The 27,196-nt window shown below is 30.9% G+C and overlaps 2 protein-coding genes and 1 long non-coding RNA gene across 5 annotated transcripts in view; 2 read left to right on the forward strand and 1 right to left on the reverse strand.

The window, feature by feature from the left end:
- Positions 1–801: 801 nt before the first annotated feature.
- Positions 802–22,202, reverse strand: LOC130644171 (uncharacterized). The gene is made up of 2 exons (XR_008982587.1): positions 22,104–22,202; positions 802–2,244 (listed from the first exon to the last, which is right to left on the reverse strand). It is a non-coding gene; the product is annotated as an uncharacterized LOC130644171 (long non-coding RNA).
- On the forward strand, positions 10,451–27,133 carry LOC130644169 (uncharacterized). Of its 3 annotated transcripts, none has more exons than XM_057449668.1 (5): positions 10,451–10,557; positions 24,035–24,880; positions 25,667–25,740; positions 26,188–26,292; positions 26,867–27,133. In XM_057449668.1, the coding sequence occupies exons 2-5, from the start codon at positions 24,075–24,077 to the stop codon at positions 26,947–26,949; spliced, it is 1,068 nt and encodes a 355-aa protein (XP_057305651.1). In that variant the 5' UTR covers positions 10,451–10,557; positions 24,035–24,074; the 3' UTR covers positions 26,950–27,133. The 3 variants fall into 3 exon arrangements, with proteins under 3 accessions (XP_057305651.1, XP_057305652.1, XP_057305650.1); XM_057449669.1 differs by lacking the exon at positions 10,451–10,557 and adding an exon at positions 18,102–19,767; XM_057449667.1 differs by lacking the exon at positions 10,451–10,557 and having other exon boundaries at positions 21,277–24,880.
- The window catches only part of LOC130644167 (zinc metalloproteinase-disintegrin-like EoMP06), a 66,477-nt gene continuing 54,245 nt past the window's right edge, over positions 14,965–27,196 (forward strand). The window contains exon 1 of the mRNA XM_057449663.1: positions 14,965–14,975. The gene's annotated coding sequence lies outside the window, so the exon portion shown is untranslated. The remainder of the gene's footprint in view (positions 14,976–27,196) is intronic.

Consider the following 27,196-nt stretch of genomic DNA (forward strand, 5'->3'; position numbering starts at 1 on the left):
AATACGCACTTCACGTCATATTAAAGTGCGTACGAATATACGGTTCCTTTTTTATATATTTGTTTGCTGTTGACAATTTTTTACAATTCTTGATGTAATTTTTAACATCATCCACAATTCCAAACCAAAAAAATGTTTTAATTAAATTTTGATATGTAGACTCACGCCTCAATGACTGGCCATAGTCTTCGCACTTGCACTTTCACGGATTTCTTTGTGAATGTTATGAAAAATTGTCATCTTTTGCTCTTCTTCAAAAACAACCTTCCCTGAGTCTTTGAAAAAAAGCTCTCCATTCTTCAGTGAGAAGTTTCCGCATGTTCTTCTAAAATTTGACTTTTTGCCTTCATTCTTTGCTATATCTTTCGGATAAGTTTTGTTTCTAAAAAATTCTTCAACAATTTTTTAGTCAGTGTGTTGTTCCGCCGCCATTTTTTTGTTGGTTATTGATTGTTTGTGTTTGAATGAAAACATATAAATCATTGTAATAATAAATATCGAATTATAAATAAAGGAAGCTCGCGCATTCGAATTTGAAATGGAATGTTTTCATGAGAGTTAGTTTTACTGGGAAAAAAGTACTACTCCATTCATAAAAGAGTGATTAAAAGGGAGTAAAAATCTCCTGGGAAATTACCACTCCAGGAGTAATAATTTCCCAGGAAATTATTACTTGGGGGGGTAATTTTTTTCAGGGAGTAATTATTTACGGTTACACCGGGAGCAACGTTGAAAAGACGTTGGATTTCCGTCGGTCACATCAATGTTGCGAACCAACGTTGAAAACAAAAAAAAACTACATTATTTGCGACGCTTCGGGTGTTTCACACACCCATTTTCAAGCAATCAAAAAAGTACAAAGTTCTCCTAAATATACACAAGTTTAACAGTAACCATAGTTACAGATTAAATACTAATTGTATAAATACAATGGAGCAGATCTAATGTTGTTATTCAACTGGGGACTATCCCGCATTATGAACAAACTCTATTTAATCTCTAGAAAATACCGGTTGTTACCCCTAGAGAGTATAGAGAGATTCCCGAAGACGCTCGAAGTTTTTGTACACTAACTGTCCCTAGAAAATTTGGTGAAAGCGGCAAATTGTGTAAAAAAAGCCAAATTAAATCGACTTCAAACTTAAATTTAATCTATTCACCAAAACAAATCCATGCCAAATCTAAAACAAAATTCATCAGTTCATTCAACCTTCAAAAGTTGAATTGAAAAATTGAAAACGAATTTGATCAAGTGAATTTTAAGGACGATATTTTATTTTATTATTATTATTATTGAAATTGACCCCGTATAGCCTCTTCAGTTCCCTTTGCTACTGCTATAAACGAAGGTCCTGTCAATCAATGATATTCCTATTATGAAGGCTAAGCAGAAAGGATTTATTCACACTTTTATAGTCTTGGTTGGGGCTACAACCCAAGTTCTCCCGCACTGGAAGCGAACGCTCTACCACAAGGTTACCAGAGAGTAGCCTTGTTATAGAAATAATCGATGATGAATGAACTGTACTAAATAAGACTGCAATGCCATTTAACATCACGTTTTGATTCGCAAAAAATTCCCTTTTACACAATCTCAGAAGTAAAATTCACTTTAATTTTTTTTTCTCTAAGGCAGCTAATAAACTCTGGTTCTTCTGATAATTTTAATCAGCAGCTGTTAGCCGTATTCGGTTTTTCGTATATATATTATTACCGTCCATAACTTTTATTAGACGTAAGTTGACAACTGTTGACAAACACCAATACATCCTTTTGCTTAAATTTTCTTAAGTTTTCTTAATTTCATCCGTATAATACTTGTATTCTCCATTTCAATTTTTTTAGCTTTGGTCAAGTTTTTATTTCATTGTCTTTCATATTTCACCATGTTAATATTCTCCTTGGAACTGTACTGGACGAACCTTTTTTACTTTTTATCAAAAATATGCGTGATATTCAGAAAGAGAAGGTTAATCAGGCGAATTAACACCAGGCCAATGTTGCTCTGCAGACTGGTAACCTAACCTCTCCCTAACGTGAAGCATTATCTTTGAATTACACTTTATATTACACTTTCTTGTTATGCTATGTCAATCAGTAACTTCTTGCTACCAAGAAATATAATGTCAACCGATAATTGACTATATCTTTTTCCATTTCGTGTCTGTTTAAATCATTTGCACAACAAATAAAATATTAGATTCTGGATGATAATTTGGGTATCAACATTTGTGGATGATATACCTAGAAAATATAAAATATATATTAGAAAAGGAGTAAAAAGAAGTAAAAAGGAGTAAAAAGTTGTAAAAGACAAAATTATATATATATATATATATATATATATATATATATATATATATATATATATATATATATATATATATATATATATATATATATATATATATATATATATATATATATATATATATATATATATATATATATATATATATATATATATATATATATATATATATATATATATATATATATATATATATATATATATATATATATATATATATATATATATATATATATAAATATATATATATATATATATATATATATATAATTTTTGGCCTAGTTTTTTTTAATTGTCGTTTTGTAACGACAAATATGTCTACCGATTCGTGAAAATAAAAGCAAGGACTTTCTGTTGCATTAATTTCTTCGATTAAAGTAATAATTTTTATAAGCTATAAATGAGATGCGGTATGATAAATCAAGATCACTTATCTTTAAAATATAAAAGAGAATTAAATTTTCCACCTGGCAGTGCTCAGTTTCACCAACGTTTAGCAAGTGGCCATTAATCGAATGAAAGGTCGAAAGATTGTCGGGGAGAAGAAACGGAAATTTGGAAAAAAAATGTCAACCACAGAGTTCAAAGCAGGACCTCTTTGCTTGCTAAGCAGGAAATTACTTGGCCACCAACTACTATAAACCTTATTTAGCTTAAAAAATATTTTTGAAGAACCTTCTTTAGCAAAATCTAAAACAAGTATCAAAAAAAATATTTGATTAATAACATTTTTAAAAACAACGCATAAACGAGATCTTTTATTCATATTTTTGATAAAATTGATAACCCTGGAAAGAATGACTGCATTTTTAGACACCCAAATTTGTGTTAGAATACTGTAGAAAGTAGTGCTCATTAGAACATTTTAATTTACAATGTGCAATGCCACACTTTTCACAACCAATCGTCAGAAACGCTGTATAGCAACGCCCATAGCAACCACTCTTAACGACTTTAAGTAGCTTTCCAACCACTTCACGTCTAAGGTGTTTGTCGATCAACAATTTAAAATTTCCAAAAAAAATTGTTTTTGTCCCCACTATCGGAAACCACATTTTCAAATCAGAGCTTCACCTTTGGGTATCGGTCCACTGATAGGAATATTCTCGCCTTCATATCATAAGCAACCACTTGTAGACAGCTTTGTTCACTTGCTCATATTTTTATGGCGTGACTCGTTTTGATAACGGCCCGCTGTTATATTGATTGAATAATTTGTCCTTGTTTTTTTTCATGTTTACAATGTACTGGTAGGTTCACCGAATCGGGCAGCAACACCTTTTGGAGCAGTTCCTTTCTCCAACTCCTTTAACACTCTGTATTTTATTTTGCAGGACTTGTTTTCTGCTTTACGTTCTGTCCCAGCAATGATTGTAAAACTTCAATACAAAGACGAATTAGTGTTATAGGGGTTTGAGTAATAGAGATTTTTTTTATGAGATTTTTTTAGGAAATTCCCATCGTGCCAGCGAAATCGTTCGAGTTAGGGAGAGATTCGAGTAATAGGGATTCGAGTTATAGAGAGTTCACTGTATTTGCAAACTAAATCTTAAAACTTATTAACTGTACAGTCAATGCTTGATTTCTTAAACGCTTGTTAATTCAAACAAATTACTTGATTGGCAGAGGAGCTGCTGGCTTTTTCAAATAATTCATAGTTCTTTACAACTCATGTCAAGTTCTTTTTGACATACCTACACGACAGATTCGTGTTAATTGCACACCGCACATGACTCAACGTCAAAGTGGACACACTAATTAAATTAGTATTTTAACACTTTGATTAACTTAATAGTTAGAATGTATTTCGTTGCCAAGACAAAACAACAATTACAATACAAAAGTAAGAGTTCGGTACTTCAAAACAAAGAAATTTTTTTTAAAAAATTTTGAACGGATCGACTCTGGATTTTGTATGACCTTGTATTTGAGAGTCAGAAGACCTTGAAAAACACCATTTTGGTTTAGTTTAGTGTTTTCATAAAGATTGTAGTAAGGATAAAAAATGAATTCGAAAGGTCATAACAGCACTGCAACAAACAGTCAACTGGTTTTCACATGAAGAAACAATACATCCATTCGGTTCTGTTTTAATTTTGTTTAATTAAGTTTTGTTGACCTAATTTTGATCTACCGCCTGAAAACCACAAATTGATCTGAAATCTCGCAACCGCGGTACCATTTTTGCATGGCTGAAAATGTGGAGATTATTATGGAGATAAAATACATTTTGTATAGAGATGAGAAAATCTTTATTGCTTTTAGATACTTTCCTGGCGTCATTTTTAGCCAATGCTTATAGCTACATAATAGTCTTTTTTTACGCGGTTAAGCTATTTTTTAAAAAATATCTCAGTATTTTTTGTAAGCTTTTAAGAACAAATTTAATTTTATGCATTTTTTGTTCATCTAGTTTCTGTTATACTGTCCTAGTATGGAAGTATTCAATTATAAAAATTCCTGCGTTTGTTATGTAATATGATCCCTGTATGTTATTAACATGAAAACATGCACGAACATGAATGCTGAAGCAATTTATATTCATGCCAAACAAACTGTCGATGCAACTTCAACATTCAGTAACAACGCAGACAATGGGTAGCTATTTAAATTCATGGCAATATATGTAGACAAAAAGATGGAGAATGACTCGTGAATCTAGTAAGCGTGGTTTAAAAGACGAGCCCCTTGTAAGGTCTGAAACTTAAGAAGTAACTGTACGCCTCCTTTACATTTCTTTAATTTTGAAAACATAATTAAAGAAACTTAGTTAGAATGAAAGTTAGTAGACACGCATAATTAAAAAAAATATGAGCGTGTTTCTCTGTTGATGGTAGCTATCCTAAAATGGCTTTTTATCTCATTCAAACACCTGATACACTCTTTGTTTCGGAATGAAATTCCGTGCTCAGAAAGGTTCTTCTGATTTTGTGACGGTTCTTAAACTTTCTCTCCAATAACAAAATTTCATCCTTAATAGATGTTTAAAGTTATAGGTCATGTGAGTGTTTGTCGGTAGATATTTTCACAGGACTTTCAGTTGTATTTGTTTACAAAGTTTAGCAGGACGAAAATTATTTTAAGTATTTCGTCACAATAGACATAGTGACTTAAATAAATTATGCATATTATTTTTATTAATTATTAATTTTGCATGACATATTTTAACTTTATACGTCACATGCTATAAACGTTATTCGTACATGCAAATTTCGGAAATCTTACTTTTAAAAATAGAATAAGCTGGGGTGGGAGTTTTCCGGAAGATTACAAGATGTTAGCTAACAAGAGTAAGGTATGATTTTCTGTTGCTTGTGTAATTCTCACATTTCTTTTATTTTGTAAAAGGCTAGTTATGTGTGCAAATCGATTAAAATGTCAAATGCTCTACAATTAGCTCATGTGTTAAAGCGTCAATTTAACAAAGTCTAGTACTCCCATAGATTAAATAACTTTCAGTGCCATAATTGTTACTGTGGGAGATTTGAAGAGACAAGAAAGCATCTTGTAAGAAAGATAGAAATTCATTTTTGTTCAGTCCACGTAAAGGACTATGAATTCTATCTGTTGAAATGGTTCTAAAGTTCTGAAGAAGAAAGATCAAAGTCCCGTACCTGTATCAGAGATATTTGATCCCATTCCAACAAAAGCATGTCGTCCAAATACACTATCAACCTGATGTTGATCCTTCGGGAAGAGAAATGGATTTTTATCAGTTTTCTGAATATCCCTAAAGTAAAGCTTTTATAGATTTCCTAGCCAAGCAATATCTTAAACTATTTTTCAATCGATAGGGCTGAAACTTTGTACATCATGATTTTCCTTCCTCTCCAACTTCGATGTATTTCCTTGTGCGGGTGTGGGTTAGTCCAGGGCTTTTCTGTACATTTTCCTCATTATTATAGCCTGCTTCAGGCAAATTGTCCCCCTAATCATGTGGCTCATTGTCAATATATTCACAACCAAATGTTGATTGGTCACTATTAAGGTCGATTAGTATGCCTACCATCTACAAAGAATAGAAAAATGTACTTTAATTATTTTGAAAACCATCATGCTCCTCTAATTTGAACATGAGGTTGTACGTGGAATAATGTCACCACAGGATCAAGAATTTCTAGGGACCTGCTATATGCTTCTCTGAATATATTGTCCAATAACACAGGCTATACTCAAAGCTACTCTCTAGCAATGTTGCTGAGTGAGATTTAATGTTCTTAAGCTTCCGAAGATTAGGGGTTTTCAAAGAGCCACTAATGTTCTTTCCGAAATATTTACTTATATAGGTAAAAGATACTCTAATACTCTTTATTAATATGGCTGAGTTCAATTTATACTGGATTAATACGATAAATTACGCTAAAAAATTCTTTCCATCCTATTGTTTACGACCACTTCTTTCGTGAGAAAGTTGAAAGAGGAACTCTGCAAGATTAGCCTTACATATGTAATGCGGTTAGGTAGTGATTTTCTGTGTTGACGGGCGAAAAATGCATAGCTAATATTTTTATTTAAATTTGGAAGATTATGTGGCTAAAACAACAGAGGAGAGAACACTGAAGGAAAAATGTTTTTTTGTTTAAAGTTGTAAATGTACAAACAAGCAATAATCACTTACATTGAAGGAATATTCGTATGATAATGTGAAATTTTATTTTAATCGCTTAAGACAAAAGACAAAGAGCATTGATTTTTTTGTAAATCAAATATTTTCTTTAAATTGGAAAGATTAAGAAATATTTTAAAGCTCAGCTTGTAATTTTTTTTAAAAAAATTAGAGCTTGACCAACTTAAATTTTTTATAGACAAAAATGAAGAACATGTATATATAATCTGATAAGTTGCAATCCAGTATGTAAATTCTTTATTTCAGCTTGTGTTTTTTTTCTTTCTCGCTTACAAAAACTGCGAAATTATGGCTTCATTGCCCATAAATAAGAACAAAACGAGGCTGTAATCTGATGTTGTTGTTTTTTTATTACTTAGTACAAAATAAGAACAGCTAGTCTAAAATAAATATTATATTACCTAAATTTCTAAATCAAATAAAAAGCTTTGTTTATAAAAAATAAACTTTCAACGTAAAACTCGCAAAATAGCTAACCACAAGTAATTGCATCAGCTATTTCTATTTTAGATCCATGAATTTTGACCTTGTTAATGTTCAGGGTGGACTTAGGAATCAGGTTACTTGTTCGATTCCAAACCTTGAAGTGTGCTAACTATTGCTGAGATCAGCATGGCCTTTTATAATAAACACTGCGTGCCTAATCAGGAATCCTTGTGGAAAAGTTTCAAATCCTTCATTTTATTAAAATATTTATAAAATATCAATTGACACGTAAACGTTATCAGTTAAGTTCGTGTTTTTATATACAAAATAACAGATATATTATTTTTAATTATATCGTCACAGCAAATCATTCACAAAATTACCTTCATAACAAATGTATTGTTATGTAACTTACTATTTGTGCTACGTCACAAATTTAATATTCTTTGTACATGCAGGCGTTCATACCCTCCTTGTCTCTCTTGTTTAATTTTGTTTTGCATTCTATTTATGTTAATGATGTTCTGCATTCTTTCTTGTTTAATGATGTTCTGCATTCTTTAACTCTCGTTTAAATGACAAATACTAAACTCTGACTCAATGCTGTTTTTTTTCAGTCTTCTTAATCCTCATTTGTTCTTATTGTATTCTTAAGAACACGACTTCATAATCCAGACTTATTCTGCTCTTATTTATCTTATGTTATATATTTTTTATTATTTTATGGATTTTTTTTCATAAGAAAAAAAATTGGTTTATTGGTAATAAAGCTCTTCAATTTTATCGACGAATTATCGAGATAATGAAATGAAAGGACCGCAATCAATGAAGGTTGTTCTTAGTTTATGTTGTTCTTAGTTTTGAAAACAATTATTTGAGGCTCTTGTTCTTATGAAATTGTTCTTATTACACAAAAACAGAGACCAAAACGTAGACCAAACAGATTTTTTTTACTATAAAAATAGAATAAACATGGGGAAAACAATCTTAAAGCAAAACTTTTATGCATAGAATCAACGTACTGTCAATTACATCAAAAAATGATCAAAATATAACACAACTTAAGAACAATGACAGGATGAACAAATAAGAGAAATAAAAACACATCAAACTGAAGTGAAATTTCCTGATTTTAACAAACCAACTGTGCACTAATATTGAGTCTACATTTTCGACATTACCTGTTTTTAAGTCCAAAGGTAGAACCTAAGAAGTTATATGTAAAAAATGTTTTACAGCCAGCACAATTAAATTTAAACTCAACACTTAAACATTGTAACAACGGGAATAATATTCTGAGATTCCACTTTGCATGCTGATTATAAAGCAACTGCTTAGTGCAAAAAATTTTGTTCTCATGTAGCTGGATTATATCTTCCTACTCGCTGTAGATTACAGTATAATTTCACATTTTGTTATTATTCAATGATTGCTATGGTGAAGTAGTCTTTTAATTTTCTCTTATTAACCGTCCGAACGAGGCTGTAACCTAGCAACACCGATTGCAGATTAATTAGTAAGTATTGGCTATGGGCTGTATTTTCTGAAGCTTTAATGTCTACGTACAATAAAAATAAAAGTTGTGTTGTTCCATAAAAATGAAATTATAAAACTCCCATTAACGATATTAAAATATCTAAAACGAGCAAACTACACGCTATTTTGCTTCCATTTTTAGAAGTATGATGAATACGTAATTGTGGTGAGATAAGATGGCGGATAAAGGTTAATGACCTAGTAAAAAATAACAAAATAGCTATAATTCTACATAACTACACTAAATTTAGCCCAACTAGAATAAACTTATCAGCCTCCATCCCAAGACCTGTTGTCTTTTTCTATATATCCTACGGCGAGAGCAAAGTGCAGAGAGAAAGAAGAAGCTTTGAATCGAGGTTGTTAATTTATTAAGCAGATCAGATGGACAGACATACCACAGCAACTTAGTCTCATCATTAGGTAAAAGATGACATTTTAAAAAACATATACCGCAATAAGAAAAAAAATATTATAGCTTAATGAATCTAATAGTGGTTAGATTTTAATTAATAGGATATCGTATACATTTTGGTGGTTGTTTTCAAAATAATGAGAAAATATTTTCAATAATTAAGGTATAAACGTATAATTATACGGTATCAAAACGAAAGATACGTATTATTACTTTTAACTAAACAGTGTAGATTTTATAACAAGATAGCTACCGTATTATTATCATCGTGTTTTTGTTAGCTTTGCCTGCGCCCTTTCAGATCGCCGCGGGTGCTAACGGTATGTAGAGCATATAATTACAGAAGTACAAATGTTTTTCAAGCCTTTTACTTTGCTTGTTATCACAATCTTCTTTTGTTATTATAGGTGGTTTCTACAACGTAGTAAAGTGCACGATTGAATTTATGAAAATATATACTATGCTAATCAATATACTAAGAAACAATAGAAACCAATCACATTACGTCACAAAGCTCATTACAGTTGTTTTTTTAATTTACAACTCTAGCTGACATAAATTATGATAATCAATTTTGAAAAGTGGTACATTAAAATAATTTAAAGAGCGTTCGGAATGTAAACATAACGCGTGCGAGCAGCTTGGCACGTCTGGTTCTTGTACTTAAGCAAAAAATAAATCTGGGGCAGTTAAATGCGAGTAACCCCTTAGAGGAGTAACATGCAAGTTATCATGGTTTGAGCTATATATTTTGTAAGTTTGTGTATTTTTATTTGTTTATCACTACTAAAATTATTATTATTGTTTTATTATTACTATGAGTTCACACATTTTTAAATTTTTTAATATATTCCCACATAATTAGATGGGGTACCTATTCCACCTTAAATATATCCTTGTTATACTAACTGTAGACTGAGCTTTGAAGTGAGCATAAAGGATAAAGCGTGTTACAGTTTTACACAATACTGATAGTTTCTATATTGCAAACATATGACCGAACATATATTGAACGGATATCTTCTTTGCTTATGTCAGCATTAGGATTGCTCATTAACCATGCGTGTTCTCATGACAACAACAAGAAAGAATCAAGTGGGTTTTTTCTTCTTTTTGGACCGTGTTGCATGTCTGTCAAAAACAAAACAAAATGGTAGACATATGAAAAAATACTGCGGCGATTTACTAGCTAGCTCTGATATAAAGAAATACAAAGTTCGACAAACAACGCTTTATATATTCGTAAGTAAACTTTATTGACATATGGACAACATGTTTGAGTGCGCGTTAAAAAATGCAAGTGTTTCAATCGACCATACACTTTCTATGCATCTGAAGCTTCTCAACTATAGCTATGCACACCTCCAAAAAAATACAGATACACCTAAGTTACACACATGAAATCAAGTGGCAGTGATATCAATCACACAAATACACTGTAAATATCTTTTTGTCAATTTTTTAATGAAGGTTCAATTTATACATGTTTTGCACGTCTTTTGTTTACATGCCGCCATCTTTGAAATTTTATTTATCTCTTGTCTAAAGGCAACATACGACAAGAAGGTAGGATAATAATCCTTAATTTAAGACTTGCTCCTTTATTTTAAATTAGAATGTTACAAGAAAGAATGAAACACTATCACAGGAATTAACCAAGAGCCTTCTTGCTTTATGGAAACTCTGACAAAATTCATGAAGCTACGAAAGCAGAGGCTTTCTTCATTCCCTAAAGATGCTTTCAGTGGGTGCTCTAATTGTTAATACATTTTGATATTCAAATGATCATTCCTATGACTTACCTATGTTGGTATATCTATATCTATTTTATTTTTTGTTGTTGTTGTTAGCTAAAAGACTTTATTTTTTGTGTTAACGCCACTCAGTCAATGTGTTGTGGAGGCAAAACACAAGGTAACTGACAGAACACAAAGTAATTGATCAAGCATAAAATAATCAAGAATCTTAGGTACAAATAAGAAAGAATCACAACAATTTGGTCAGTGGCCAAAATACTTGCAAAGTTTGCAGGACTGCCTTTATCTCCAGATTTGTAATCAAACACTGTTACTCGTAGACTGTGTGTTCACACATATGGCATATGTAATTCCTACTAACATTAAATATATCAAACATTTATTAGGTTTTTGTGATTTTCTTAGGCAGCCATTTTAAATGTTTGTTTTTATTTTGTTATAACGTCTACGTTAAATCTGTGTTCAGAAGCATTAGAACTAGTTTTTAGAACTTCTTAATCTAAGTAATACTGATAGCAGGTCACGTGTATGTATGTTCCATACTCACCCCACAAAGTGGATGTATTTATACCAAGAGCTATTTCAGATCTTTTAAATCCATTACACACTAATTTCAAATAATTGGTAACACTGACTGTTGTGCAAGTGTTCAAATTATCCACCCCTTTGTTTTATTTTGTAACTGGTAAAACAAATGAACTTCATTGTAAGAAGCATGTAAGTTTTATAAAAGTTTTAAAAGTAACTTGGGTAAGAAGTTTTGGTAGATTTGGTTTTCTGTGTTGTGTAACTATAGCAGGTAGGTGATATTGCAGAGGGCTCTTGTGCACATGCACAAGAAGAAGTCATGACACCCACTAAACTATGAAATGCACAATAATATACGTTTACTAGTTGATAAAAACATCAAAGTTTAAAACTTCTAAGATTCAGGAATAATTGAGACTAATGACGAGTCATAAATTTGTTGTATTTTGTTTAAAAAGGTCGTGTAAATGATTTTATTTTATTACATTAGCTGTAGATGCTCCTTAAACTTTGAGTGGTGCGAAGCATATTATGAATTAGTTTCTTCTTAAAAAGAGCAACCAAAAACTAATGTACTAGTATTCTAATTTTTCCCTTCGTCCAGACTATTAATATTAATAACACTGTTATTATGTAAAAAACTTTTCATGGAGAAGGAATGTATCACTTCACACCTGAGTTATCCCTACGAGAAACATGCCAATTACATTTGTTATATAACTGCTTTGAGAAAAAGAGGGAACAGGGGTAATAGTATCCATTAAGCATGATTTCAGCCTAAAATTCTAAAAATAAAAATCTCATGATTAACGCTAAGATTTGAACATTGAAATAAAAAGAGCAAAATTTTGCGTGTCAATTGTGTTCGATTATATTGTTTTGTTTTGTTTTTTCACTTTTTTATAGCTAACCAAAAATAGGAAACGTAAATGCAAACAACAAGTCTATATTTTAGAAAGTGCTCTTTTAAACATTTGAATGCGATATTCGGTTAAAATTTTGTCCAACTGACTCGTTTTAAGCATTCTTAAACAATGTGATTGTTACTGATGTTACTGCTTGAAGTAAAATAGAAAAAATATAAATACCTCTAATAAAAAGAAAAGAACTGTCTTCTCTGTATTTTTGTCTAATTAGAACAAAAAAGTACCCTGCATGCTTAAAAATTGTTAAAAACGCCGACATCACACATTTTCATAATTTTTTTTTGCACCAAGTCGCATAGGAATAATTTTAGATTTCATTGTTGATTGTGGAAAAAGATTGCTGTACCCAGTGTGGTTATAAAAACGTCAAAATGGAAACTATTAGTGTCAGCAAAAAAAAATAAATCTAACATGCAGGTCATTGAGAGCCGGTTAATAAGATTTCCTATTAAAAGTGCTTTGTAGGCAATAAATGAACAAGACTTTTCAAAAGTACAAGAGGTGCTCACTTCAACAAGAACTTCAAACTTAAAAACACATTTTAGCTCATTTTACTAAATGGTTGGTTTGCAAGAATAGTATTACAAAAAAGACAAATCACGAGTTTCAGAAGCTAGATTTTACTTTCAGGGTGGTAAGCATCTCTAATTTACCCACTCTATAAATATTCCAATCTGAACATATCTTAATTAATAAATTTTCTTTCAGGAAAAAAGTAATTATGTTTTTTATTGTAATGGAATAATCAAATCTAATGGGTATAGTGGAGTTATCTCCACGCTTTTGCGATTTTTTAATTTGCCGTAACAATGTGTAAACAACAGCTTTGTGGTGAAACAAAATTCAAGGGTGTACTCTGTATAACGTTGTGGATTTGCCTTTTGGAATCACACACTTGGTATTAATGGTGTTGGTGATAGATCTTTACTCAACTTTATGATGTTGCTTTTTTTTAAATTTCTGATTTGTGATTATTTTTTTTTTGGTATCCTTTGATTTAATATTCGGTTTAGCTTACTTGCCGTGGGTTTAAATTTTTAACTTACAAGGACACGTTTTTTTAAAAAATGGAGAAGCGAGAAAAGTTAAGGAATGGGAAAGTTACTTGTTAACGCTATTATGCTTATACCCATGTTCATGGAACGATGGATATGCCGCCTAGAAGATTATTTTATGCTAGCCAAAGTCCCGCGGAGGAATCCACTGAATCTCTCATAGAGTCCATATGATGGGTGCAAAATAAAAACATTGAACACAGTAATTTGAATTTTTTAAAAGTCACAATTTGCATTATTCTATATCTATAACCGCTGAAACAAAACGTCTAAAAAATAAGCATGTGCGGCAATAAAAAAAATAAAAATAAAAGAGAAAAGAAGCCCAGGGATTGAGGTTGCTCACAATCTCCATTATTATATTTATACCCGCTGAAACAAAACGTGTAAAAATATAAGCAGGTTTAACAACAAAATAAAAATAAATTAAAATAAAAATGCAGAAGGTCTAACACAATCGAAGGTGTCTAACAACGGTTATGTAAAAAGTTAAATCTGCTAAAACTATATACTTGCTCTGCCATGCCAGAAGTACACCAGGAAAAATAGTATACCAGACATTAGGAAAAATCGTTAAGTCACACAAAAAAGGGTATTGCAAAATTTTCACAACGTACAGTTTCTAATGCATTATACCAAATTAGCTATTTAGTCTATTGCATACAGCAATCCTCCCATTGCAATGTTTTCGAATTTAAGAATCGAATATATTTCAAACGGTAACGTAAGAGAGGTAAACATTGATTTAACTTTGTTTACATTAGGGTTGTTATAACGACATCAACCACTTCGTAGCGTTAAAAACAGTAACAACGGAAAAATTACTTTTTACATTATATATAAATTCTTCTCTACGATATACACACTGTATTGTATAAGAATAATGGTCCTGCAGTTTTTGAAATTATGTAAACAATAGCAAACATTAAAGTTACCAAGTGTTTTTTTTTTTTCATTTCAGCCTTCATGTTCTTAACTTTCCATGATGTACTTGCCCATTGCTTTGGAGAGAAAAAGGTTTAGTTTGTGAGATATATACGCAATAAAAAAGTAAACTTCTAATTAAATTTGTGCATCATAAAAATTTTTATATCTTGCTATAGCTATTGGCAATTTTTTTATATTTAGAACAAACAATCAAGATTAGACAATTTCTTACCCATTGTTTAAAGTATATATAGTCTTACAAAAAATGTTCTTAACTTTCTTGACAAACACTGTCCTCGTTATTCTTAATTATATTCTTAACATGTCTATGTCCTGAAAATATATAATGCCTTAATAAAATAAGGCTTGCTATAAGTTGCTATAGCTATTGGCAAATTCTTTTATATTTACTTAAAACAATCGAGGTTAGACATATTTTAAGATATCTTTAACTGACCCTGAGTTTATTCTTACAAAAAAAAAATATGATCAGGCTGAAGACAAGCATATTTAACTTCATATTTCAAGGAAAGTTCAGTTGCAGGCGTGTAAACAACTTAAAAACGTTATTCACCTAAATTTATTTCCCTACCAGATAATCTAAACAACACACATGGTTTTCTTTCGATTTCTCAGTTGCAGCTAACGTTCTCTGGATAAAAGTCCAATCAGTTTTTTACTTCGATTAATAAGCTTCGCTTCATCCCAAAGAAAACAAATTGAAAATGTATAGCTAGCTACAATTGTCTGATACATTTCCAATCAGTTCTCTTTACAAATATTTCTGGCTAAACTATAGAAAACCCCCGTAAAAAAATTGAGAACGCAGCAACGCAATAATTAAAAAAATAAACTAACAAATATAGCAGCAGCAACGCAGCTACGCAAAGCTCACTATTTCTAGATTAGCACACAGTTGGTCAGTTAAACTGAAGTAAAATATCAACAAACATACCAAGTTGGTTTGTTACACTTTTTTCAGGATTGATTTGAAAAAGAGACAACCTTCTTCGTTTCGGTTTTCATTTTTCAGTTGATAAACTTTGTTTCCGTGAGATACGGCGCGCACATGGTAAACCGGGGGTAAAATTAAATAATTCTATCTATAACGCCCAGCCGGGGCTTTTACAACAAAAAAACAAATAAAAATACAATAAAAATTAGCTTTAATAAAATAAGGAAAAAGAGTTTTATTTTTTAAAGAAATAAGAAAAGAGCATTAAATATTTATATAGTAACCCCCTGATTTGCTTTTTTTAACTTGGTAAATTTTAGCATAACGCCACATCGTAAGAAAGTGACCCGTGATTTGTGTGACATGGCCTCACCGTGCGCACACACACACAAGGCGTATTAATATATAGATTTTTAAGTCACTAGAATCCTTTGTTTTCTATGTAGAGCTCTGCTTATAACTTTAGTAAGTTCTGTTTTCTAGGAGAGCCTTATTTTTACAGTCGAATTTTTATTACTTTTAAATTCTCGCCTCGATTTCAAAAAAGGTCAAAAACTACAGAACTGAATAAACCGTTGTAACAAATTATTTAGTAAAGAACATTTTAGAAGGTAATCTAAGAATTTAAAAATTCTTCAAATTAACCAACTTTTCAAATTTTCTCACCCAAGCCTCGCAATTTAATGCTTCTCCATCCTTACGTTTTCTTGACAAATATAAAAGTTGTGAAAAAAACAAATACAATTAGAAAAAATGTTGGGTGTGAGGTCTGTACTACCTTAAGAGAATTAATGTTCACAAGAACTAATTTCGCGAAGTTGGCATATACTAATATTTTGCGAGAATTACATTTCGCAAATTTTGCAAAAAAAAAGAAGTTGAAGACATTTTGTTTCTCAATTAATACCGGTATTTAAAACAAGGAGACATTAAACAAAGACACCCTAATTTAAAATTCATAGATGCATAATTATATAGTTCTAGGAAAATCAGAAGAAGAAAATTGGTGTATCTACGAGAGAACACTTAGCTCATTCCAAGGGCAGACTCCTCACGTTAAAAACGTTTACAAAAGTGATTCAAATAAATATTAACATGCATTAAATATATATTTATTCTGTTGCCAGTCAACACCTCCCCATAGCACATTTTCTCATTACACAAAGCAGTCTAAAATGCACACGAGTATGACAACAATTTCCCAAACAGGTCATTAAAAATCGGACAATAATAAAAATAACATTTCAAGAATAGTTGTTTATTTGAACGAAAATACGGTATTAACACGTTATCAAGTTCGACCTTAAGTTTATCTCGTACGAAAAGCGTTGTCAATTCCACGTCATTCGTCCATGCCTTAGGCCTATGATGTTTAGAGAATCATTCAATGTTAATTCTTAGTACTTCACATTCTACAGCTACTTATTCTCGTTTTGTTGTGAAGAAAATAATTTTCCATTACTTTTTTAACTTTATTGTGTGCCGAACTTATCTTAACAGTACGGAAATTAAAAATTATCTGGGAACATTGTGATTATGTGTAGCTACTTTAATGGGCACCCATTAGTGGTCAATATTTTACAGCTAGTAAGTAAGCGGTCAGAGTTTTATTCGTGGACTTGTGGAACCTTTCGAACGTAATTTTTTAAGGATTCTAACATGGTCAAAATTGGATAACAAACATCGTTTCCACTAATTTCTGTTCTATCCATTAAAAATTATTTATTCAAGTGTATAAAAGGCATAAGCAAATAAAAAACAAACAAACAAACAGCATACACTTTTTTGTTTGTTTTTATAAGAATCCTGGCGAAGGGTCAAGCTCTAAAAGTTTCTTATTTATAGGCTATAATTCCATGTTTTTAGTTTCTCAATTTTCCTAGTAAAATAAGGGTTTCTTATATGAAATAAATAGTTAGTTCTAAAAGTTCCTTTAATTTTTGGACTAGTTGCTTTAAAAATAAAAATTAAAGCATTTTTCTTTTCTCAACAACATAATAGTGACGATTGTAACATCTTCTTCAATTAATTGTAAGAATTAGTTAGAAACAAGTTTCTTATTTCAGAAATAGACATAGAATGTAGTAGTAAAAGTTTCTTAATTTTTGAAGATTCTACGTGTAGGTTTCTTATAAACATGTTTCTTATAAAAGAAAAACGTGTACAGACACAAATTTGGAAAAATATCAACTATGCTCGATTTGATTATGGCATTGAATATATATTCGATATTCTTCTTCGTACTGTTACTTGGAATGGAAAAGCCTTCGAAAATAGTCTTATATTTTTTATAGAAAATACACACCAATCAAAACGCTGAAGCAAATAGTAGCATACAAGAAGCTTAATTTAAATTTTACGGTACTCGTATGCATAGTCTCAGCTGCAAAAATGATATAAGTTGCATTTCGTCACAGTAATAATACCAAGCACCACAAATATGTTTCGAAATTAAAAGAGACAATTGAGACTAACAACCATTTTTGACTGAAACAATTATTTTAAATCGCAATCTAGAATAATGCATAGCTATCGCGAAACTATTGTGGTTTTGTGTATTGCTTTCCAATTGCAAATATTACGAGCGGTTATCAAACAATGTAATTAAATGGTTTTATTGTCCCTTTATCCAAATTTACTTGTAGGAAACAAACTTTTAATTGCCATTTCTCGGCGGAAGATATTTTTTGACAGCTTCCAATGAATCAAAATGTGCTATATATCTTTCCTTTAATAAGAAAATTATTAAAATTTTCACAGGAAACATTCTTCTGGTGTAAACCTACTAGTAACTCTAGTGAGCATGTTATTAAATTAATCCTCTGAAACACAGAAAACAAGACAGATAGAGTGATAATTCGTATGAGAATATAAAATCTTACAGCGTGCCCGAACTTACCTTAATTTTGGAGGAAAATATATAGGTGTTTTTGGAGCTGATAATTCTAATGTCGCCTTAATACAACAACCCCCAATTACGCTCTAATATCTGAAAATGAAAAAACTCCATGTCAGACGAGAAAAGGGTTTTCAGCAGAGCTGTTAGGTAAAAAATAAGGATGCCAAATGCATAAAAAACACATTCCATGGTTGTTACCGAGATAGTGCATTTTCGCGCTTTTTTTATTTTCCTCAGAATACATATTTCATAAAATTACTAATTGATGCAAAATGATTCAGATTGATCACTATGTTAAACGCGAAAGTTATTTTTGTTCGTTTTAAGACCTTTTCGAGATAAACGTAAAACAAGGGAGCCGCTATGGAGCATGTGTTATCAAATCAAGATTATCTTCTGACAGCGCGAATACTTATCACAAATAATATTTCTAGTACCAGAGCATCGAAGGATTTACAGATAAGATAATCTTTGCGACTATATACGATTCTAAATACTAATTTTCTACTACTTAACTTTGACTAAAGGCAGACTTAAAAAAGCATGAAGATGAGTGAAAATATAATATGAAATGCCAGTTTAGCTGCATAACTATACATGACTTTATTTTCAGGCTTTAAAACGCGGGGAAAAAAGTTTGAGAAAGCTCTACAGCGTTTTGAATGTGTTTTGTTTTAGCATTTCCCTGGATCAGACTAAATACATTACAAATTATGCTGAAATTTATGTAAAAATGCATACAGAAGAAAGTATTTGGTGTTTGTTGGCGATTATTTACATTGAAGAATCAAACCAGATGAATAAAGATTAATAAATAATATTCAAACAACAGTATATAGGCTGCATAGAGTTATTTAAATAAATTTTAATTTTTAATTGCTATGATTTATCTAAAATAAATCAGTTAATAAGTTAAAAAAAAACACCACAAAAAATGCGGAATGGTGACTAATTTATAAGGAGCACTGTTTCAAGAAACATTAAAAGCCATTGCTCTAAAGTAATTTACATTCTTTGCTACATGATTCAATGCACATAGTTCGAAGCAAATTTTGCTCAGACTATTGCTCCTTCAGCATTGAAGTTGAATGAGGCTGCAGAGATGAAAACATGAATTGAGCATAACTGTATTTATTCACAAAAATATTTAAACAAAGTTAAAGATTTGTTAAAATTGAACGCATGTAACGATGCATGATCTACTTAAAATTGAGCATGCGCATTAAGTTTGGTAGTGTTTTGAGACATGGCCTTAGAACAAGCTCACCTATAAAAGATGCAATTTTATTTTGTAACTCATTCGAGTGATTGGCTACAGGAGTGGGAATACTGTTTAGTGTCAAGTTATAATGGGTTAGCTAATTGGATGAGAATATCAAAGTTGTTGCAAAAGAAAAAGAAAAAGGTACATGATACAATCATACCAGTTTTCCGATTTTGCTTTTGGGTGAATTTTATACACAGATTTTTTTTATACTTTTACCTTGAATTTTGTTGGGTGTATTCCTATGCAAACACAATGTTAATGTTTTTTGCTTTCAAGACAAAAAAAGAAAATTGAAAATTCTTAAGAAGTAGAGCTAGAGAAGTATGGGAGGTTAAACTTGAAAGTCATTATTATTTCTAGCAAAAACGCAATCCAAATAATTTGAAACTGCTGCTGAAATAAAAATAATAATAATAAAAAAAAATAAAAAAAATATTCCTTTCAGGTTGTTATTTTTATTATTATTTTTTTCTTATTATTATTTTCAAATTTTGTACCAAGTTGTAAAAAGCATTGGTCTATAATCTTTCTCCTAAAAAACAATCTGTTATCATTTTTTTGCTTTTTTTCCTTTTTTCTCCTTCAAAAAAAACAAGCAAATTGAATTTTTTCTCCTGCATTTCGCATAATTAACGAAGGCTAATACCTTAAAAAGCAATAAATGTAAAATGAAAAAGATTTCTAGACAATTTTCATGTGAAATCATCAATTTATTCTTGACTTCGTCTTTTTTGTATTTATTTTTATATGAAATCAATTTTAAAGGAAGAATTGCTTGAAAAATAAGATATTTTATTTTTGTCAAATTTGAAATAACTGGCTGTTTTGACACTTCTTTTCCAAACAAGCAGTTATACTAAAATTATAACTGCAGATTCTCTTCTCAAAATACACGCCTTTTGTTGAGGAACACTTAATTGGAAGCAAGAATGCCCGACCCCAGCACCTTTTACCGTAGCGGCGAAAACAAAAACTGCGGGGACGAGGTTAATTAAAGCGTGAAGTCCAGTTTTTGTCAATATATTTATTAGAGATTAGAAATTAGCATACCCAACTATATGACATAACTACTGAATATTTATTTGCATTTTTTACAGCTTTTGAACTCTCTGTGTTGCTCTATAAAACTGTATTTACACTTGACTCATATAAATATAAACAAAACCTAAACAGCATAACATTAAATTTTAGGCAGGACAGACCTACGATCTGTAGTCACGCTGATAATGCTACAATTTGCTATTTCGAGACTCAAAATTGAATCTTAATAACTCATGAGTTGGTTTTAAACATAAAAACAACTTATGTTTGATAGTAGATACTTTGTTATTAAATGTTTTTGTTTTTATATTTAAAACAATCCTTTAATTCTGTTTCCTAATTACGATTGCTTTTGGTCTTTTCATTCTTCTGTATTTTTTAATATAAAAAAACAAAAAAATTTCTTTTTTTTTGTTTTTTTATATTAAAATATAAAAAAAAAAAAAAAAAATAAGGCTGGATTCTAAAGTTAACAAAAAGAACAAATCAGGCTGAAAAAGACTCAAAAAACAGTCTTAGGTCAGTGTGGTCTATGTTTTGTACACGCTTTTGGTTTTATAAGAATAATTTTATAAAAACACGAGCCTCTAATTTTGTCAAAGATTAATATGGAAATATTTAAATTTCACATGTCTTATTATCTAAGAATATTAATAAATAAATAAAAATAATAGAAAAATGTATATACATACTGTTACACATTTATTTTCAAACTAAGAACGTTTTGAGAACATCATTGATTTTGTGTGCGAAAACTAAAATCATCTATCTTTTTTTTAAATCTATCTTTAAAGTTCAATGTGTGTGTAATAAACGTGTAGTAAAAAAATTTAGTTTGTATTTTTTTCACTAAATCAACAAAAAAGCAGCTTTGCGACAGTTTAATTGAAAATCTGTTACCCCAGTGTTTCATATCAAAACAAATGACGCAAGAATGTGCCAGATGTTGGACAGTTTAAAACAACCTCGTTTCCAGGACTATCGCACTATTTCTGGTAATCTCGGACGACGAGAAAAAATGTTTCTTCTTGTCAGAATGAGTTAAAACAACATTTGATTCTGATAACGGAATTTGTACCTTAAGTCCTTGTAATTATTTTTTATGGGTGATTTAGGGTGGAGAAACCCTTTTCAAGATTGATTTTATTTCAAAGCATTTGTTCAGAATAAACCCATTACCTATCTATATGCGCAAAGCTTTTTCGCATCCCTGTCTGCGATACCGAAATATTTCATACAGAAATTTATGCGTACAGTTCCTTGTTTGTAGACACAAGTTTTTTCAATTATTTCCTCTCACAAGTTTATCTATAGGCTTGTGCTTATTTTTATAAAAACTATTATTATTTACCTTTTCTAATTCAGGCCCATAACGTTTTGGGCCTGAATTATCGAGGCAAAAAAATATGTACATCTAACTATCTCATACATACCAAATCGCGTGAATCTTAAGATTGTTCTTACATTATCTTTGAATGTTGTATAGTGATGAAAAAAACAACTCAATGAACAACAAACTTGTTAAGTAAAATTTTGCAGCACTTAATTTTTTGCTTATATCAGCAGTTAGAGTTCATCAGCTGACACAAATTGCGTTGTCACGTGATCTGATTGTGCAAAAAACAAGATGGCAGCTTCCTGTTGTAAACAAAGAACGTCAGAAACAGTGCAAAAGAAGGCTTCGCTTAAAATCCACAAAAACAAGAATGTGTCGCATTACTAACTTAATTCAACTTCCCTGATTTGAAGAAGTATATTGCGAGTTTAGATGCTAGCAAGTTTAGCTAGTTACCCCCTGTTTCTCCGCTGAGTCGTCGTTCTTGTGTGTTCTTGTAAAAACAAATTGATCCTTCTTTGGTTACGAGTTCCAAAGCTTTCCTCCTGAAAAAAAAACAAGTTGGCTTCATATGAATGCGATTGAAAAGTTGTCTGTAAATCTTGATGCTACTTAATGCATACATTATGTATTAGAAAAAATGAGGTGCTGTTTTAAGAGCATAAATATGTTTTCACCTATCCAGTTTGATATGTTGAACATATTCATATATAAACATTAATACTTAGTTACCCTGATTGTCAGTAATATCAACAATTGTCTCTGAGCATCTAATTATTGATGTCATAATTCCGCATAAAAGCCTTCCAAGAATTATATTTTGGAAACTAACAAAGATATTTTTAAAAGAATAAAAAAATCATAGACAACTTTTCAACCTTTTTCATATGAAATCAACTTGTTTTTTTGCGGTAGGTATTGATAAAGTTTAACTAAACGATTATGTTCAACAACTATCATTTCTGTGGCCAAAAATGCCCTAATTTTTAAATTTAAAAAGCAAAACAAAAAATTTGCAGAAATATTATAAATGATATAACAAAATGTGAAGAAAATAGAATTATTGCTCACATAAATACATGAGTAAAATTTTTTTAATAATTTCTCTCCAATTTTTTTTATAAAAGAGGTGATGAAAGCATTCTGGCAAAAACAATTGATTGTAAAGGAAGGTTGTCCTTAAGAATCATCTAAGGTTCAAATTAAAACAAAGAAAATAAAAATATATATAAAAAATATAAACATAACCAAGTTCAGCTTAGTTTCTGTCGACTTTGAAATAAATTGAAATACGGAAGGTATGTGTTTTTACGCTGTTCGATACGTTTCCAAGTTCTTTAAAAAACTTACTCGGTAAACATTGAAAGAAATCTTTGAGGATAATATATCGTCAGGTTATTTGGTTTCTAGACTGGATGAGCTTATTAGGGCAGAATTAGGATAGCATATATGGCGCTGTAATTGTTTCCACTATGTACGCGTATTTTGGTAAAAGTTGAGTATCTTCAGCTGGTGTTTTCAATTGCAAATGTTCTTTTTTTCTATATAAGCTACCTTACTTTAATGATAGAACAAATTGCAGTACACTGACAAACTTTGGTTAATTGATTAAGAATAGAGGTATAATTTTTGAAACAAGTCAGCTAGCTAATACTTGGATAGGCATTCCACATTTTTAATTCTGGTTATTAGCTATACAAAATATATTCCTGAATATTTTCCTAGCATCAATTTTCAGTTTTCTGATGAACTTTGTGAAAGTTTTTCCTTCAAATGAGGAATCTCTTAATGTAAAATTACAACTGCATTTGACACATCGTCTTATTCTCGTTCCTAATGGTTGACTTCATTAAAAATGCATTTTTCCATAAATCATGCCAATAATTTTCAGAACTGCCAGGTTTTTAAAAAATCTAAATGCAATAACAACTGCTGATGAAATAGAATTGACTAACAACCAGGAATAACAATACCCTCTTTCTGAATCTTTCTGTAAGTTGATAAATATTCCTTTCCGGTGTTTTTTAGCGCATGACGTTGTAGTAATGAAACTTGGTGACACAAAGCTATGCTACCTTTCGACCAAAGGCCTGTAACAAGAGCCTGGAAGCGAAAAGAGCTAGAAAAACATACAGAATCAAAGAAACAAAGAAAACAGATAGAGGAAGTGACTATCAAGACAATCAACAGTATGGCGGAACCAGATTTATTTGAAAAATTTAAAATGTGGCGAACTCCAGAAGTTCGAATTTTGTATTTCGATAAAATAGAAATTAAGAAAAGTAGGAGAAAGAGGGCTCCATTAAACTTACTTTTAATGTCGTATTCGGACGAAAATATCGCAAAAAATGGAAAAAAATGCCGCAAAAATAAAGGAAAAGACATTGTTACTAACGGGAATAACGGGAAGAGAAAGCGGAAAGGAGAGACTAGCAAGTTTATCCCAGGCCGCAGGAAAAAACATTCTAATAAAAATATTACAGATCCGCCGTTATGTCAGCCGCCGGTTGATAAACGAGTCGATCATAAACATGAAATTCAGAGTGACACAAAGAACAGTGAAATAATAACTCCGCAAGACACTAAAACGTACACTAATGGTCATTCGAATGGCTTCGAACATTCCAAAGAGGAATCAATCAACTTGACCGTGAAAAAAAACAGACACTCGAAAGAGAATGATGAACTACTGAATAAAAATTCGCAGACAACTGATTTTAATACAGTTGATTCGAAATGTTTACTTCCCAACCCACGGCAGTTGCTAGTATTAAGGCAACAAATTATAGACTTAGAAGCGAGGTTACTTGTATTCCGTAACAGCGAAGAATCGATTCGGAAAAATACCGTAAAGATAAATCGAGAGGAAACAAGGTATCAACACTATTTACTTTTTACTTCACGTATTTATTTTTTCTTGGATCAGTCACTTTTTAGATCAGATGTTCAAACTTTGAAGTCGTTGGAAACACGATGCTCAAATCCGCAGAAAAAATAAGCGTTGGCTGCAATACAGTGGAACTCGTTTTAACTCTTTCCTCACAGGAAAGTCATGCACTTTCAAAAACAAAGTAATTCACAAGTTTCATTACGTCGCCTCGCGCGGCAAAGCGCCGCATTAGACGGCTTTGGCCTTTTTGAAACCACATGATCTTAAATTCAGTTTACTTTCAGAAAAGGTTTTAAGATTATGATTGAAATTTTTATAAGAGTAATTTTAAAGAACTAAAACTGGAAACTTACGGTATAGCTACTAATCAAGTATGCAACAGCGATCATCCTGGCCTAGGGCGTTTCCGAAACCACTTGATATTATATGGAAGTCAATTTACTTTCAGAAAATACATTTTAGAGTGTCTAAAAATCATTAGATTTTAAGATGTAGCCTGTCTAAAATGGAAACCATGACCATCCTCCCTCTGGGTGGCACGTAATGAAAGGGTTAAGTTTTAAAATTAATATACAACTTTTATAAGAGTCATTTTGAAGAACAATAAGACTTGAAATTCATAGCTACAAAAGACAGGTAAAAAAATATCAAGTATGCAACAGTGATTTGTGTTGTTTGGTAACTTATGGTAAATGACTTACCCTCAGTTAAGGTAAGTCATTTACCTTACAGCGAAAAAAATAACTTTGGTGTGTACTATTCTTGTGCAGATTGGAATATCTTAAAGATGAAGTGAAGTTTGAAGAAAATAAAATCAAGCTTCGTGGCTTAGTGATGGAACAAAGTAAGGTTTTTCACCAACTCATGATCCTAGCGTTAATGATAATATCAGTTAAGTGCGCTAATATTTCTAAAACGCTATTGCAGTTTTGCTCAAAAATTTACAACTAACTGAAACGACAGTCAAGTGGGAGGGATAATCTGTGGGAGGGGATTACCTCAAACAAACCATAAAGAAATTTTTATACAATGATAGGATACAAGTTTATATGAGTTAACAAAGAATAAAAACTTAGGATACAAGAAAAATTTGAAGATGAGCATATTCTTAATTTTTTTATTTTATCTAATTTTATCTTGAATATTCTTATACCATAATTGGTGGTCGAAGCCTTACCTGGTTTAATGTGGGATATTTGACTGGAAGGTGGGGGGAGGGGGGCGTGTTTATTTAACCAAATACGGTATAATAAATTAAATTGATTTCTTTTCGAAAATTGTGTATTTTTAGATCGGTTAAATTATTACATCGAGAAAACTAAACGCTACAACAAAATGGCAGTCGTCAGCAAAAACGATTCCAACTATTTATTGAAAAAAATCCATATGACACTCAGTACGTATTGTTTTATTTACCAAATTTTATGGGAATCTGTAATTACTTTAATCAAATAGCAAAACAGAATAATACCTACTCTATCGAATATATAATTGCTCTTTTAAATTAATGGACGAGGTTGCGATTATTAAACAAACAGATTGAGCAATCTAGACACTGATTTAGAAGTCATGGTACTTTAAGTAAATCACGAATTATCAGTTTCCCTTTACGTGTTGTTACACTAAACTTTGCGAGTTGAGAGTTACTTTTCGATTTGCAAAACATAAGCTGTAAGTTGCAAGTTGCAAGTTCGCACAATAATCTTAAATCGTGCAAGTTTTAAATTCAAACAGCTAGTTTAACAGACAGTATGTATGGAGCAAGTCGTGAAAATATGTGTAAACTGGTAAAATTATTCGTTATGTGACGCAAATTTGCTTGCATTTGTTTCGGACACAATTACTTTACCCTTTCCAGCACCAACTATGTAAAAATGTTTTCTTGTGAAGATATTTTTGTTGTATACATGCGGACAAGAAATGAAAATAATCTATTTTGGAAATTTAAATTATTTATTTTTGTTATTTAGACGATAGAGTGGCTGGTAATCTCGACTCTTTTCTTGAATCAGTTGTGCAACAAATCCGGATTTTGAAACAAGCAAACAGCTAAAGCGTAACAAAAAATGAGCATACAAAATATGTAACAAAAAAATAACAGATAGCTGCTTCGGTAGAAATTGAAATAAAATTTTTAAAGATGTATACAAATTTCATAATACTTGTACAAATAATTTAGCGAAATAAAGTAGAACAGGAAAGGTATCCTTAGGGCCTTTTAAAAAAATAGTTTAACATCGTACGTTTTTTTTCTTAGAATTCCCATAAAACCATTTTTCCGTCACTTTTTTTTAATGTGT

The sequence above is a fragment of the Hydractinia symbiolongicarpus genome, chromosome 5, assembly GCF_029227915.1.
Source record: "Hydractinia symbiolongicarpus strain clone_291-10 chromosome 5, HSymV2.1, whole genome shotgun sequence".
Taxonomy (NCBI): domain Eukaryota; kingdom Metazoa; phylum Cnidaria; class Hydrozoa; order Anthoathecata; family Hydractiniidae; genus Hydractinia; species Hydractinia symbiolongicarpus.

Coding starts and splice junctions, on each gene's coding strand:
- LOC130644169 (XM_057449668.1), top strand. CDS start 24,075: ATGCTACCTTTCGACCAAAGGCCTGTAACAAGAGCCTGGAAGCGAAAA. Junction 24,881..25,666: donor ATAAATCGAGAGGAAACAAG/GTATCAACACTA, acceptor ATTCTTGTGCAG/ATTGGAATATCTTAAAGATG. Junction 25,741..26,187: donor TGGCTTAGTGATGGAACAAA/GTAAGGTTTTTC, acceptor GTGTATTTTTAG/ATCGGTTAAATTATTACATC.